Source organism: Danio rerio, chromosome 23 (genome assembly GCF_052040795.2).
Source record: "Danio rerio strain M-AB ecotype USA chromosome 23, GRCz13ab, whole genome shotgun sequence".
Lineage (NCBI taxonomy): Eukaryota > Metazoa > Chordata > Actinopteri > Cypriniformes > Danionidae > Danio > Danio rerio.
The window spans coordinates 23,777,501-23,792,794 of record NC_141043.1 but is presented as its reverse complement, the minus strand read 5'-3'; the positions used below and the strand labels follow the sequence as shown (position 1 = coordinate 23,792,794).

At 34.7% G+C, this 15,294-nt stretch overlaps 1 protein-coding gene and 1 long non-coding RNA gene across 21 annotated transcripts in view; one reads left to right on the top strand and one right to left on the bottom strand.

Annotated features, from left to right (window-relative positions):
* LOC147838189 (uncharacterized) overlaps positions 1-15,294 on the top strand; it is a 129,220-nt gene that overhangs the window by 12,239 nt on the left and 101,687 nt on the right. The gene's annotated exons all lie outside the window — the stretch shown is intronic.
* Positions 1-15,294, bottom strand: part of ccdc30 (coiled-coil domain containing 30) — a 37,355-nt gene that overhangs the window by 3,030 nt on the left and 19,031 nt on the right. For 4 of the 19 annotated variants that reach the window (XM_087306905.2, XM_087306907.2, XM_087306904.2 and 1 more), the window contains 8 exons: positions 13,466-13,631; positions 13,261-13,382; positions 12,015-12,156; positions 11,803-11,939; positions 11,599-11,716; positions 11,430-11,494; positions 9,469-9,636; positions 2,786-2,871 (listed from right to left, as the gene is read on the bottom strand). In XM_087306905.2, coding sequence (XP_087163031.1) covers positions 2,786-2,871; positions 9,469-9,636; positions 11,430-11,494; positions 11,599-11,716; positions 11,803-11,939; positions 12,015-12,156; positions 13,261-13,382; positions 13,466-13,631 — 1,004 coding nt within the window. Of the gene's footprint in view, positions 1-482; positions 2,872-6,500; positions 9,637-11,429; positions 11,495-11,598; positions 11,717-11,802; positions 11,940-12,014; positions 12,157-13,260; positions 13,383-13,465; positions 13,632-15,294 lie in introns of those variants that run through there. The other 15 variants (XM_087306910.2, XM_087306918.2, XM_087306909.2 and 12 more) reach the window with 6 other exon arrangements.

The window sequence follows — 15,294 nt, the reverse complement described above, 5'->3', positions numbered from 1 at the left end:
AAAAAAAGAAACAAAAGAGAAGAAGAATGTTATATATGTGAGACCTCGGAGGACTGTTTTTATGTTTAGCTATGAGTCTACAGGACTCTACATCTGCTGTCTGGATTGAATGGTTCCACTACGGACAGCAGTCTAAAATGGTTTGATTGGGTTTTTTTTAATTCCAAAAGCGCAAATGGCACACTTGTGGTCATTTTAACATTTCAAAGGTGTGTAAAGGGAGACTTCCAAAGATACTCTTTAAGCACTTTTACGGCCTCGTGGTTTCGGGCTCAAAGTAGAATCTTTTTCAGAACGGGATCGGCTTCTCTTTGGGCAGCTATGAGAGTTTAAATTTAGTTTTAGAACGTCGGCTTTTCCTCCTCGTCGTTTGTTTTAACAGGATATTGTGTTTTATATACTGTGGATGTGACACTTCTTCCACTTTAAGCTTCTATTATCCTTTTTTATAAGGAGTGTTAGGTCACGGTTGAGAAAAGTGATTCTGTACAGGTCCATTTTGTGGATGTTTTTATTTTATTTTATTATTTTTACGTTTAATCATTGCCTATGTATTTTTGGGAGACTCAAATGAGGAATTTAAGAAATCCCCCTGATGTTTCGCTAATTAAGAGTGTCGATAAGATGTGACACTCTCTAAAATAACAACTTGTGATTTGCATCTTAGATGTTTTACTTGTTACAATTTTTTTGCATGCAATGCAAACGCCAACCCTTCCAATCAGTATTTTGAGGGGGAGAAAAAAAGTGTCCTTTTTTGTCATTTTGGTTAATTAAATGACATAATTGCATCATGATAAAATGTTCATGAAATGGATTTTTGTCATGATGTTAACATAAGTGTCACACAGGTTCAGTTTTGTTAATCTGAGTCAGACATTTGAGGTGTTATGCGGGTCTTAAAGGGATAATTCACACAAAAATGAAAATTTTTCCTCAGCATTTTCTCACACTCATGTTTAAGAATAAGATATTTTTAAGTATTTTGCCCCTTTCGTACAGTGATACCAGTAAATATCCAGAAAATTACCGAAACAACTTAACCGGCAAGTCAGAAAATGTTCTGGAATTTTTCCAGAAAAGACCATTCACACATCCATTCCAAAATAACGGTAAATTCTGACATCATTAACCAGAAATGACCTCTAAATGGCTGCACTTGTATTTGTAAATGTAGAAGGAGTCAGGCTTTTGTTGATTGTACATAATATGTGTGAGTGCTGGCGCTCACCGGCACACACGCGTCAAGCAACTGAAGCAGAGCTTAAAGGTAAACAAACAGCGGTTTATCATAAGTATTTAATCGATAATTTGTTCTACAGCATGAAGGAACATAGAAATGTTATCTGACTATTATCTAGCAGCTAAATGTGTCTGGAAAAATATTTAAAGGCTTTTATTTTTATAAACTGCGCAAACGTGAATGCCTCTGAATGTTCTGATTTGCTGGAGAAGACGTCAAACGTCAGCACGTTCTAATCTTGAACACGCTCTTTCCGGCAATGTTCCTTCTGTGTTCACACAGAGAGCAGCATTCCAGCAAATTACCAGTTATGTTACAACTTCTCTTTCTAGATAATTGCCGGAACGAATTTACCGGTATTTTCAAAACTGGCCTGTTCACACATGGTCAGATAATTTTCCAGACAGGTCTGTATGTGTGAAAGGGGCTGATGATATCCATAGGAGGAAAGAAAATACTATGGAAGTCAGTGGCTGTTTTTTCCTCCCTGCATTCTACAGTATATCTTCCTTTATGTTCAATAGAAGAAAGAAACTCAAACAGGTTTGGAATTGGAGTGGAGCATGAGTAAATTATGACCCATTATTCGTTTTTGAGTGAGCTATCCTTTTTAAAGTTTTAAAGTGATAATTGATGCCACAAACTAAAAATATTTCAGTATATTTACTCAAAGATAAACCTGAAACCTTTTTCAGAAGAACACTAAAGAAGCTTTTTAGAGATTTATAAAATGTAAATAAACATGTACCAGGAGTAAAACATTTTTTTTAAAATGCACATTAAATGTCGTGGCTCCTGATGATGCTTTTAGGCATGGGCCGGTATAAGAATCTGACAGTATGATATATCATGGTTCACAGTACTGCTCTAAAATATATTATTTTTAAATGTCTGGGTAAGAAACAAAAAATATTTTTCCCTTTTGAAAACAATATATTTTATTTTGAGAAATAATTTGGACCGGTAAACAAGTCTGGCTAAATAATTCAAATGAATTATAGACTTCTGCTGTCTTCATTAGTATCAAAAACACAGATTATTTTACATTTTAAAATGGCATTTTCTGATATATTTTCTGCTGGTGATACTGTTGTCTAAAAAACATAAAGTCTTACATACAGCTTAGGAACGGTATAGAATTTTTTGGGGTGGTTTTAAAACCTTGACTTTTTCAAATCGTGATATACCTTGAAAACGGTTATTTTCACATGCCTAGATGCATTGCTATTAATATGATAGATTGTGGTCCTATGAAGTGAAACCGCTGTAGATTAAAGGTAATATTGTTGCAAGTAATATTCAGTTTCTTGCACAGATCGGACATTTCACTACAAAAGACCCTAATGTAGGCTACAGGTAATCATTTTGCTTTGCCTATATTTTTCTCTAAATATAGGCAAAATGTAGATAAAAATAAGACTCTAAAATATAAATAAATAATAATAAATAATAAATAATAATAATACTCTAAAAATACAATAATACCATTAATCATACAGTTTCAGATTAAAAAAAGTATACAGGTGAAATAAAGTTACTTACTTTCTTGTGTAGCATAAGGGTGAGTAAAATAATGCCATATTTCCATTTCTGGGAGAATTATCACTTTAATTCCTGCTGTTCTTCCCCTGACAAGTGATAAAGAAATGCACCTTGAGTTACTGACTTACACCGATGGATAGCTGAAAGTGTTTTGTAGATGATGTTATAATCTAATAGCAGTGGCCTATTTAAAAATGTTTTTTGATGGTTAAATAAGAACTCCATACACCAGAATATCAGTAGTGATGTTTGCTGAAAAAAACAAAACAAATGAATGTATATTCATTTCTGCAAGAGTGTTTCTGTTACACAAATTCATCCTGAACAAATAACTCCTGTAAATCCTGTATGTTTAACCTTTTTTTTCTAAAATATTTGCTCTGACAAGCAGAACCAGCGTACAAGCTGATAAAACACATTTCAACAGTAGTGGACAGCGGATTAAATGAGTGAAAGCACACATGGTCACTTCAGTTTTTCTAGCCAAACATGCCGTATGTGATTTACCTGATGTCAACAGGCCACAAAACAGCAGCTCTACTACATTCATTTACTTCTGTGGTCATTCATACCAGTCATTTGTTAAGCTTATTGTGTTCAATTCATGTATACGTAGGAAACTTTTGTTTTTTGTATTATCATCATCATCATCTGCCTGTTTGCAAAGGACCAAGTTGTTGCTCTCAAAATTCCCACTGAAATTATAAATTTTTCATAAATGACATATGCAGTATAGGTGATTTATTACACAGTAATTTGGGAATGTAATCAATATCACCATTTTAGATGACAAAAATTTGGTCAAAATGTACTTCTTGGTGCTTTCTACAAAACCTCCGCTCATTGCCAGGAATAGATTATTACATTACAGTATAATCCTGGGTTGTTCAGCCTCAAATCCACTTTAAAATCAGTAAGACGTGTACATTTACTATGAAATATACCCTGTATTCATTAATAGTGCAAATTGCAAGGTTTAGATACTGTACTTTGTTCATTTTTGTATCTGTTTAGTATATACTTATTAATATTTGTTTTTCTGTAAGTACTGATCATTGTTTTTATACTGTAGACATCCTTTCTTTTTTTTCTTTTTTTATGTCTGTGCCTTAATTTGATCATTTGTTGAAAGACCGGATTCTTTCTCTTTTTTCCTCCACGTCGATGTTTCTCAGTATTCAGTTTTCTTAAGCCTTTTTTTTCCGCATGGAACACCGTAATCGTTATTAACGAGCTGTTAACATGTATTATGTAAGACATTGTTATATATGTTTCTGAAATAATTCACGCTTTCCTTTGTCTTGCATTGTGGTTCCATTTAAAGATTTTTGTTTAATATGCACAGACAAGACTGATAGGTGAATTAAAAAATATCAATGTCAAGAACACTTTGTATCTCTATCTTGTTTATTAAATTCAGACTGTTATACCTGAGCCTTTGTAGTTTTTTTTTAAAGACGCCACTGGATCTGTTGTGAACTGAAGCTGGTGATAGAGTAAACACTGAATATAAATTTGACAAGGACACCAAGGGCTTCCGGTGAACCGTCTTTTCATTACAAAATTGTCACGCTTAAGATCCGATTTCTTTAAAAATCAGTGATCTTCACTGCCTGTTACTGTAGATATACGATATGAAGTGGGTCTCAGATCGGACAAGAACCGCTGCATTAAATTCCATTACACATTGTGTCTTTAAAATATGAGTTTATTTTACTCCAGTATTTTTAATGAAATTTCTGCGCTAGCTTGTTGCTACTGATGTCACTAGTGTTATATGGTCTTTCATCTCATTTACACTTAAACAACTAAATGAATGTTTAAGTCTGTTTAACTGAATGTATTGTGATGACATTACAACATTGATGCTGTAAAAACAACCTTGTGAAATTGAAAATAGTCACATTAAGCTTTCACCGGAAGCTGGCTTTCAATCTCTAGATGTGCATAGAGCCCATTAATTTAGAGAAGATTTAAATATAAATTGAGTGTACAATGTGGGAATATGTGTAAACGGTTTACAACAAAAACAGCATCACTTATTTTATCCATTTGGTTCTCTCAGGATTGGTATATTGGAAAATAACTTATAGAAATAACTCTAAACTTTTAGCATGGAACGCCATTTCTGCCACAAAATGAACTCTATAAAAATGTTAGTTTTTTTTCTCAATGATTTTCATCTAATGAAAACAAAACAAAAACTCTATAAAAATGTTAGGTTCTTTATCTCAATGATTTTCATCTAATGATTAAAAAAACATTCCCAATTTAAACTTTGGCAATTCATAATTCTAACTTTCATTTTAGTTTTACGTCAAATTATTTCACACATGACTGTATTTTCAAGTTTACATCTTGCAATTAAGCTTTTTTCAGCCTCTTAATTCCAAATGTACAGTACGTCTTGCAAATCCAAGTTCATGCATCACTTCTCAGAATTGATCCTGCTCTGGGAGTTTGATTGGGAGGTGATCCAACCAATCATGGTGCCAATGTTACTATTGAAAAGACTTAAAAGTAATTAATAAGAAAACAATAACTAAAAAGTATACACTTCCCGACAAAAGTCTTGTCGTTGATCCCTGTTGTAAGAGCAACAAATAATAACTTGACTTCTAGTTGAATGTAAGTAGTGGCTGAATGTAAAATTTTCCCATGAATCATCTGTTGAACTGCATCCTATTATCACAAATACTGCAGAAGACCTATTGGAACCCAAGATTCTCATAGAATTCAGTCAAGTTTGGTGGTTACATTCATTATGGGGAGGCATGCAGAGTGTTTTTCCTTGCCATTTCAGATGACTATTAATACGTTATTTAAGTCATTGCAGAGATGTATGGATTCAGTCATCCAAGCTCATGGAAGTCATACACATATTAATTCTCTTTCCACTGCACCATGACTTTATATTCTGTACTGTACATTACTTCTGTTAAGCGACAAGACTTTTGTCTAAGCAAAGTCAGACCTTACTGTCCTGATTAAATCATTAAAAAAATCAAGGCATGAGCATATTTTATTTTGGTAAAATAAGCGTAATCTAGAGCTTTTGCCTTTCATATAAGTCACTTCTGATACCAAATGATCAACTAGAAGTCAAGTTATTATTTGTTGTTCCTAAAGCTTGGATAGGTGACAAGACTTTTGTCAGGTAGTGTACAAGTTTTAACCTATTTTCCAATCCTTTATACTGGAGTATGATAAACAAGTTACACGGGGGAGAAAATATCTAAATTGTAATATATAAACTCTCAATTACAAAAAAAAAAAAATTTGTGGGTAACTTTTTATCCTGTTTTGGAAACACTGTAGACATTTCTCGGTTTATGAATATAATGTGTCATGCTGGTACTGAGCTACTCGACAGCAGGTGTCAACATGACAGATCTAAAACAATAACAATATACACAGTTGAAAAAACCCTAATATAAACCAAAGTGATTCCATTTAAGAGAAAAACAGCTTTCAAGATGGTTTCATAATGTTCTCCCATTATATACAACGGTAATATTTCTCAAAATTTCAATAATGCAACTTAAAATATCTATTTTTGGAATAATACCCAAGTAAACATTTATAATGCAAGAATAATTTGTAAATGAAGCCCTTCTGTATTGCTTTGAGAATAATAACTGCACTGAATTTAAAAAAAAAAAAAGTTAACAAAGGTCATTTTTCCTCAAGATTGACTAAAGCAATCAAACAGGCATCGTGAAAATAAGTTTATTAAGAAAATACATGCTAGGTCAGTGTGTGCCATGTACACTGATGTCGTCCGCAGTTTATACAATGAGCCCTATATGAATATTTCGTAAAGGTTGCATCCTAATATTGTATAGCAGCAGGACACAATGTACGATGCTCTCATAATGCACAGGCACGACTGCAGGATCTTCATCCTTTTGCCACAGTTTAAAGTTCTACAAAGTGTTTCCTCTTTCAGGTGACTTTGCTCGCAGATCACAGGTCATTTCAGTCTCTCAGGACTACATAATAACATATAAAAAAACTCTAAAAACTCCCATTTCATACGTAAACAACAATACCATAAGGCTGATAATGCTAAAGTATCTCTAATATATCCCTTTTTTAGGACAACATAATACGCAACCTTTGTTCATGGTAAATTATTAATCACAACCACATTGCGTACCTAATATGTAAAGCAAATACTACACATAAGCAGGTCTAAATAAATATTTTGATTGTACATTTCATGGCTGTGATTTCCGCCCTCCTAAAAAGACCAAACTACTGTTCCAAAATTCCAAAAGATATTTTTAAAATAAAAATAAAATAAAAAATAATAATCTCTTACAAATCACCATTAATGTAATCATAAATACTGTAAAAAAAAAAAAGTCAATTTAGAGGAATGTTGTTACAATTTAAACTAACTTTTCCATTTCAATATATAAAGAATATTATTCCAGTGATTTCTTACTCATTACTCCAGTTTTCAGTGTCAAACAGTTCTTCAAAAATCATTATCAAAGTTTAAAACTTTTAACTTGTACTTTTTATAATGAACACAGTTCAAAATAGGAATATATGCTTTATTATTTAAGTATATTTATCCGAAATAAAATGTAAAAATTCCTTATTTTGATCGATTTAATGCATCCTTGCTGAATAAAAGAATTAATTTCTTCCCAAATCTTTTGAACAGTAGTGCAAATATTTTTAGCTTCAAAGAGCGCAGTTATCTCAGCCCTAATGCCTCATTCATACTAAAAGCAACTCGCAGCGGCCGTTCATTTCAACGGAGAGCAAGTGACATTCGGTGACCTCCGTCTACACGACCAACAGTGACCGTTGGCAACCATAGATATTTACATTATATGTCGCCTGCGATATTGATGTCTATTAAAAAGAATGCATCAATAGAGCCGCCATTTTAGTACAGGGTAACACATCTTTAAAATGAATGTGGGGCCATGCAGTGGAGGACTGGCCATCCGGAGCCATAGGTATAAACCCATTTATATATTCATTTATGATCGGTAGTGTTCTTGGTAGTCAGTATGCAAATATATTTTTTAAATTACGAAAAATATAATTTTACATCACTTTTCTACATTGGAAAAGTGACCGTAAGGGCATTGCTGACAAAGAGCATGTGTTTGTGGGCATGGAAATGTATTATCCTCCCTCCCTGTTAAATTTGATCTAATCCATGTCCTGAAACACACCCCCTTTCCTGCTTTCACTTCTAATTATAATGGAGGGAGCAATTAGTTTGTGAATGAATCTCCTATTATGAATGACTCGTTCAATTAGCCAACAATCATACAAGTTTCAAGTGTTTACAAAAACGTAAAAAAACGAAATCTTACGTATGAAATGTTCTGCCTTTGTGATTTGTGACCATACACCGCGCTAAAGTCGAGCATCTTCACAATGGCTTCAGTCTTGACTAGGTGCGGTTGAATGAAGTTAGTCTTGGGAGCACTGTACAAATGTGGCGGCGCTAATGACGCATGCTCAGAGTCCGAATGCGATATCTAGTGTATATATCTATGGTTGGCAGCCAGGTGGGCGTGTTGAGCAACGCGGCAAAGTTGAGAATTTTTCAACTTTATGCAAATGAAGTGCAACTTTGAAGTGCACCAGTAGAGCTCACATGATCCTCTCAGCTCGTTTAAAGGCCGGTTGTATTTGTGCTATATATACCTTCACACAGACCTGCATTTGCAGCAGGTCACCATCCAGAGCGACAGGCAGCTACAAAGTCGTTGCTAGTCTGAATGAGGCATAAGTGATATTTTCCCAGGTTTGGCTACAAAGAACGCAGTTATTTCAGCCTAAAGTGATATTTTCCCAGATTTGGACCTAAAATTAGCATACAAAAAACATATTTTTACATGTACTGGTCGGCATTTACACTTAAAGGGATAGTTCAGCCCAATATTTAATTTCCCTTCTTGCTTATGCACACTTAAGCGGTTCTAAACGTTTATTTCCCTTCCACTGAAAACAAAATAAATTTTGAAGAATTTTGGAAACCAGCAGCCATTGCCGTCCATTGTTTGAACCAAAAACAATATTATGAAAGTCAATTGCTCAGTAATATTTGTTTTCAACAAAAGAAGCTCAAACAGGCCTTGAACAAGTTAAAGGAGTGTAAACGCAAGAATTTGAACTATCCCTTTAAATACTTACTACTTCACCAAAGGCAATAGTGCATTTCAATTGTAAACAACTGCAGAGGATACCATCTGAACATCAGATTAATAGTGCTTTAAGTGCTTTTCTATAGTCGTACCATAATAAGGTAAATGTGTAAAAAACACATATGGCATTCTTATAGATGGGACAAGGCTACTGAGCTTAGCATGAAATGAACTGTAGTGCTTGCGGATAATATAAAATCCCTATGTGAGTCAATGGAACTAAAGTCATCCCAGGTTAAATATGCAGCAATAATGCCACTCTTCACACACTCTTAAAAATATTTTAAGTATAAGAAAATGAAGACCTAAAAATGAAACAGAGTCACAGTGCCATAAAACCCACTCCTTGAGCAAGCCGTCTGTGTTTAACCCACTTACAGTTCACTTAATATTAAAGTTTTTGATTGATCCAGTGACTTTTCAGAATTGGCAAACTCTGTGGTGGCATTTGACAGTCATCAGGCCTCATCGCTTGTGGCACTGAGACTCTCCTCCTGCTCTAACCTGCTGTTGGGAGTCAGAGGGGAGGTCAGGTTCAGGTAGCCTATCTCAGTGGACTGTGAAACAGGCACAGATGAGGAGATCTCCATGCTCTTCACTCCAGATTCACCCACTTTGACTCTGCGGATGGCATCCAATATTCCCCATGAGTCACAGAGACCAGGCTGTGGACTAGAACAACAAGTGTGTAAAAAGCCACCACTGGATTATTAGCACAGAAAAGAAATCCCATGATCAAGTATTTGATAGTAGGTTTATACCATTTTTATTTTAAACTAAAATTGTAACCTTTTATTTACTTGACAATGGCATTTTGGGGCTTTTACTGTCACTTTTATTAAATTAAATACTGAATACTAAACCTAAAATAATGAATACTACACCTGAATACTAAGACTGCAGAATATATCGATATTGCAATGCGTGTGTCCACAATTGTTACATGGCAGGACATGCAATGTTGAGTTGGGGTTAGTTGATCAATAATTGAGAATACGTGAGATTTGTGGAGTCATTGCAAGGTAATACCATAACAGAGTGAAAGTTTACCAGTTGCATGAGCTTTAACAGCATTTCAAAAGTTTAAAGCATTTTTGAACAGAAAAAGTTATTTTACATTTCATTATTCAATTTCTGTACCTTATAAATTTCTGTTTGATTTGATGGAAATCCATAAATCACTGTTTATTTAACTTTTTTCTTTGCTCTATTGAAATAAAAAATTTTTTACCAGCAATTGGTTTTAGTTTTTTTTTAATTGATTCACATCCTTACAAAATCACCCCAATTAGTCAAAAAAATCAATGATTTCTTTCCAAATAGAGCTATTCAAGCCATCTGGTGAAAGTGTTTTCACATCGCAATATGTATTGCAGAGAAACAAAACATGGCAATATCAGATTTTTTCAATATTGTGCAGCCTTACTTAAATTGTATTAAATACAGAAAGTAAGATTTTGTATAGTTTTTTCTCAATCTAACACTATTCTCAAACTGAAATATAGAGGAAGTTGGAATACCGAAAAAAATAGTGGGAGAGATAGTGAGACGTTGAATAGCGGAAGGGTGTTGCAGACGTAAGTCAAGAGATGAGGCGGGGGTTGGTTGTTGCGGACGAAAGTGAAGAGGGTTGGGGAGTCGCAGAACAAAGTGAAAGTAAACAGCAGATGGGGGAGGAGGGCGGTGAGAAGGGGGATCGGTAAAATGAGGTGCCGGATCAGATTTCAGAGGTGCCGGATCCGGCGTGTTCTGGCACATATTAAGCCCCATCTAATCCCAACCATAATTGTAAATTATCCCCAAAATCAGAGGGGAATAATAGTTAGATAACAATCATGTAAAAGTGCATAAACCTAACCGTAAGCCTAGAGTGATTTATACTTCTGTGTCGAGCGATCGTCTTGATCTACGGTGCCTGCCTTGAACGTAGCATTTATACTGTTCCTCTATGTTCCTCTGTGGTGTGTTTCTTCGAATGCGTTTTGTTTTTTCCTAACACTACCTAAATGTACAAGTGGCTTAAACTTTTTTATTTTGAAGCTGGAACCGGCAGACATGCAACAACTTTAATCAAAAGGTAAACACAAAACAACAGTTTCCATCTAAAGCTACTTCATGGGACTCAACACTTGTAAACACTCGCTCCAACGGGTTCGTGTGGCTCTCAGTCACACTGGTCACAGCTACCTAACCGACCAACCACAGAGCTTGCGCTACGCATCGTTGTGACGTGTAGTTAAATTTTTTTTAAAGGGGTGCGTGTCGGTGTCCATGTCAGCCATGGCGAGGGCTATGCGGCCATGTGAAGGCTGCGCTGGAGCATACCTACGCTTGACGCAGAAGTATAAATCAACCTTAAACTTAACATAAACGGTAAACGTATCCCTTAATTCTGATTGGCTGATTGGGATGTTAATCCAGGAACATGTCCTATTTGGTCAAATCAGGTTAGGGAAAATATATACCTTGGAGTTGATGTTCGCAACAAACCATCTTGATGAGCTCCAGATGGAAACATTTTCTTGACCTCCTACGACAAATACACACAAATTAGCAGCATCTGTGAACTTCAAATAGTTTAAAGTTTTTCTTTAAATACTAATATAAAATTGAAGTAGCTCATCAGAGGTGTACCTCAACAGTACACACCGACTGAAGGTTTCTCAATGCACGATCTAAAATTCCTATCTGATTGGCCAGTGTTAGAGTTTTCTCCTGCAGCTGTTTGTTCTCCATTTCCAGGAATTTAACTCTAAGAAAGAACAGCAGAAAACAAATCAGTTAGCATGTTTCTGTGCTTTCCTGTCAAATGTAAAAGAGCTTTAAAGGGATGTTTACCTCTGCTGGGTTGTAGTAGCGGTTCTCAGTCCATTGTTCCCCATCTCCTCTGCCTCACTTATTCGCTGAAGAAGTTCTCGTCTCTCCAGAAGGAGTTGCTCGTTTTCTTCTGTTACAGTCCTAATCCAGTCCTTCTCCTGCTCATAGTGTGACACACTCAAGGGACGGTGTATAGGTTATATATCTAGTGTTTAAGGTCAGAAAATACTTACTTTCTCTGAGAGACTTGTTGCAAGAGCCAGATCATTTTCCAGCTGCTGGATCCTTTGCTCATGTTGGCTGACTGTCTTCATGAAGATCTGTTTAGCTCTGCGCAACTTGGTTTTCTGCTGTGACTGTTTTTCATTGTATCTCCTGCAGAACAAGAGTTTATTTTAGGGCTGCACAATATATAGTTATGGCATCGATATCATAATGTGCACAACCACAATAGTCACATAACATCATCTGCAATGTCAAATCAGCATTATAGTTGAGTAACACACACGACTGTGAAATAACTGCAAAGTTTAACCATAAAGTTACCAAAAAATAGTGTTATTTGCTTGTTTTTTAGGGCCTGTGACTGTGTACACATTTCAAGCCAGTTTAAAGCATTCAGGCAGAAGAAATTAAAATTTGTAACTTCAAGAAAGATTCATTGTGTGCAGAATGAAGATTATACAGTGTTATTTATTTTACATTTAATTCTTCAATTTGTGTTCCTGAATATTGTTAGACTCCCAGAAAAACCATAAAGCATTGATTTCATTTGTAACTGTATGCTTTACTGTATCATTGCTTTTGATTTAGCTTTTTACATTTTATGCAGATGCGCTCTACTACAAAATCTTCCTATTATCATCCAAATTAGTCCTAAAGTTGCTAATTATTTGCAAATAGAGCTATTCATTTTATGAGTTAAAATTATACCCAACATCGCGAATATAATACTGCAATGCCATTTTTTAAAATATCTTTTCAGCCCTAGTCTATTTGATATAATGGTCAATAGCGTTTAAAATGAAGAGAATCATACAGTTGTGGACTAGTTTCAGGAAAAAAAATGGTCATAATACACTAAAAACAGACTGAAAACACAACAAACTCATACAGAAACGTGTGCTAACCTGCTAGGAGATGCATGACAAATTAAATGTAATATTTTTAGTCCTGTAAGATGAAATAAAGACCACAACTCCCATGATTCCCATGAGTCACAGCATCATGAAATTACATTTTTGTCTGTTATGAATATTAAAAAAATAAAAAAGTCTGTTGTGAATATGCACCCTCTAGTGGAGAAAGTGTTTAAAGTTTAAATATTTTGTTTTCAAAATGTTGCAGACAAGTAAACAAAACAATAAAGTAAATAAAACACCAAAATGCTATTTTTTTGTTTTTAGCTGCAAATTGCCAAAAAATGTATGCAACCTACGCCAAACTCTACTGTCATTTTCAGCCATTGAGGAATAATACCTGACATTTGTGTCAAGCTGCTGGACGACCAGCTTCAGCTCTTCCTGCAGTCTCTCAGACTCGTGCTGGGCAGACAGCAGCTGTTCTTCCAGCCTGTGGCAGCTCTTCTGGCCGCTTCTCTGCTGCAGGACACATCAGTAGTTCATGGTCATCAGCTACACTCATTTTATTTCAACAATTTGCATGACACTGTTATCCCACAAACCTCTTCTCTAGCTGTGTTAAGTTCACTCTCCATGACCTGCAGTCGAGTCTCCAACTCCTGTACACGGTGAGATATTTCCAAGTTGGTGCGTACCAAACTTGCCTCCTTGGCCCGCAATGAGCGCACATGCTGCTGGAGCTCCTCATCCTTCTGCTCAAGTAATTTCCTATCAGAAAACACAGAAAGATACTGTTAAATCCAATAGATTGGCTACTGATTTGGCAGATGTATCCAAAGTGGCTTACGAGTGAGGATAAAAGAAGCACTTCAGAGCAATCATCAGAGATATTGACCAATATGGATTTTTAATGGACTCATATTTACTGTATACCTTACAGGGGGAAACATTTTGTGTAAATCATTTGATTCGGTTTTAAATTTGGTTTTAAATTATATAATTATATAACTATAATGTAATTTTTCACTAATACACTGTTACGTCTAAACCAGTCTAAGGTTGGTGGGAACGATAACAAAACTAAAAACTAAATTTTAAAATAACAATTTTAAGGTTTTCCCCTTCCCCTGTTCCAGCGCACAATAACCACAACAGGTATTTAGCAAGGAATAACAATGTTTATTTTCAAAAATAAAGATCTGGTAAGCATCTCTTCGGAAGAGAATCCAGGCCAAAATAATAAACAAAAAGACAACTAACTTGCAGGGAAATAATCCTAACTTACCTGCTAAAAAAAGAACCAAATAAAATTATAACAAAGCTTCCCTTGCTCCCTCGCTGCCACAAACCAGGAGAAAATGGCATTTCAAAGTAAATGGCGATTCCCAACCAACAGCTTTAATTATCCTAAAATAATATATATTGTTTTAATACAAGTGAAAACAAAGCACACAGGCTGTAATGAGACATGGCGAGCAGTTAGCAGAGGGTATACCTGAAGACTTGAACAGAAAGAAAAAACTAAATAGCATTGATGTTAATAATCTGAAACGTATGTCTAACTTAGGAATCATAAATGTTATATAGAGTAATTTTACATACACTACATGGTGAATATGACATGAAAAAATATAAAAAAAACAGCCATTTGAATTTAGTACAGCACAGTTTGAAATGTTTCTTCTTTACACATATTACGCAGCCTATGTTGCACATTTCAAAAGATTTGACAATTTGCAATGTTTACGAAATTAAATGTGAAATATTCAGACGTGATAGAAATCATATATTGGCACATTTGCTAGGTGATAGATAGAAATGTAAAAAAAAAGTACAGCTTTTACATTTCTAATACTAGTACTAATGTCAGTAAACTACTAAGAATGAGAGCTCCTGAGGTGTAAAAATAAAAACTTGAAGGCAAATCAGTAGGGTGACGGAATCTTTTTTTACTATTTCAGCAAAGATTTTATTTTAAAAAAAAAAATAAATAAAATATATATATATATATATATATATATATATATATATATATATATATATATATATATATATATATATATATAATTAAATAAAATCTGTTTAAGCAGAATGATTTTGAGAATATAAGGGCTGAAAAAGTAACTTCTTAATTTTTTACCTAACTTGTTTGGTAAACGAAGACACTTTCATATAAAAAAAATACACGTTGTACTTTACAAAAATTAATAAATATATATATTTACACACATTTACAGTAAATAAATAGATTAAATGATGGGTTTTATGGTCATTTCCACCGAGTGGTACGAAACAGTTCGGTACGCTTTTATGGCCGTTCCACTGGCAACTAAAAGCAAACCGTACCGTGCCACTTTTAATGTACACTTTGCAAGGGGTACCTAGCATGACAAAAGGGTCCCAAAAGGGGGAGCTAGACACGCAGCTAAAA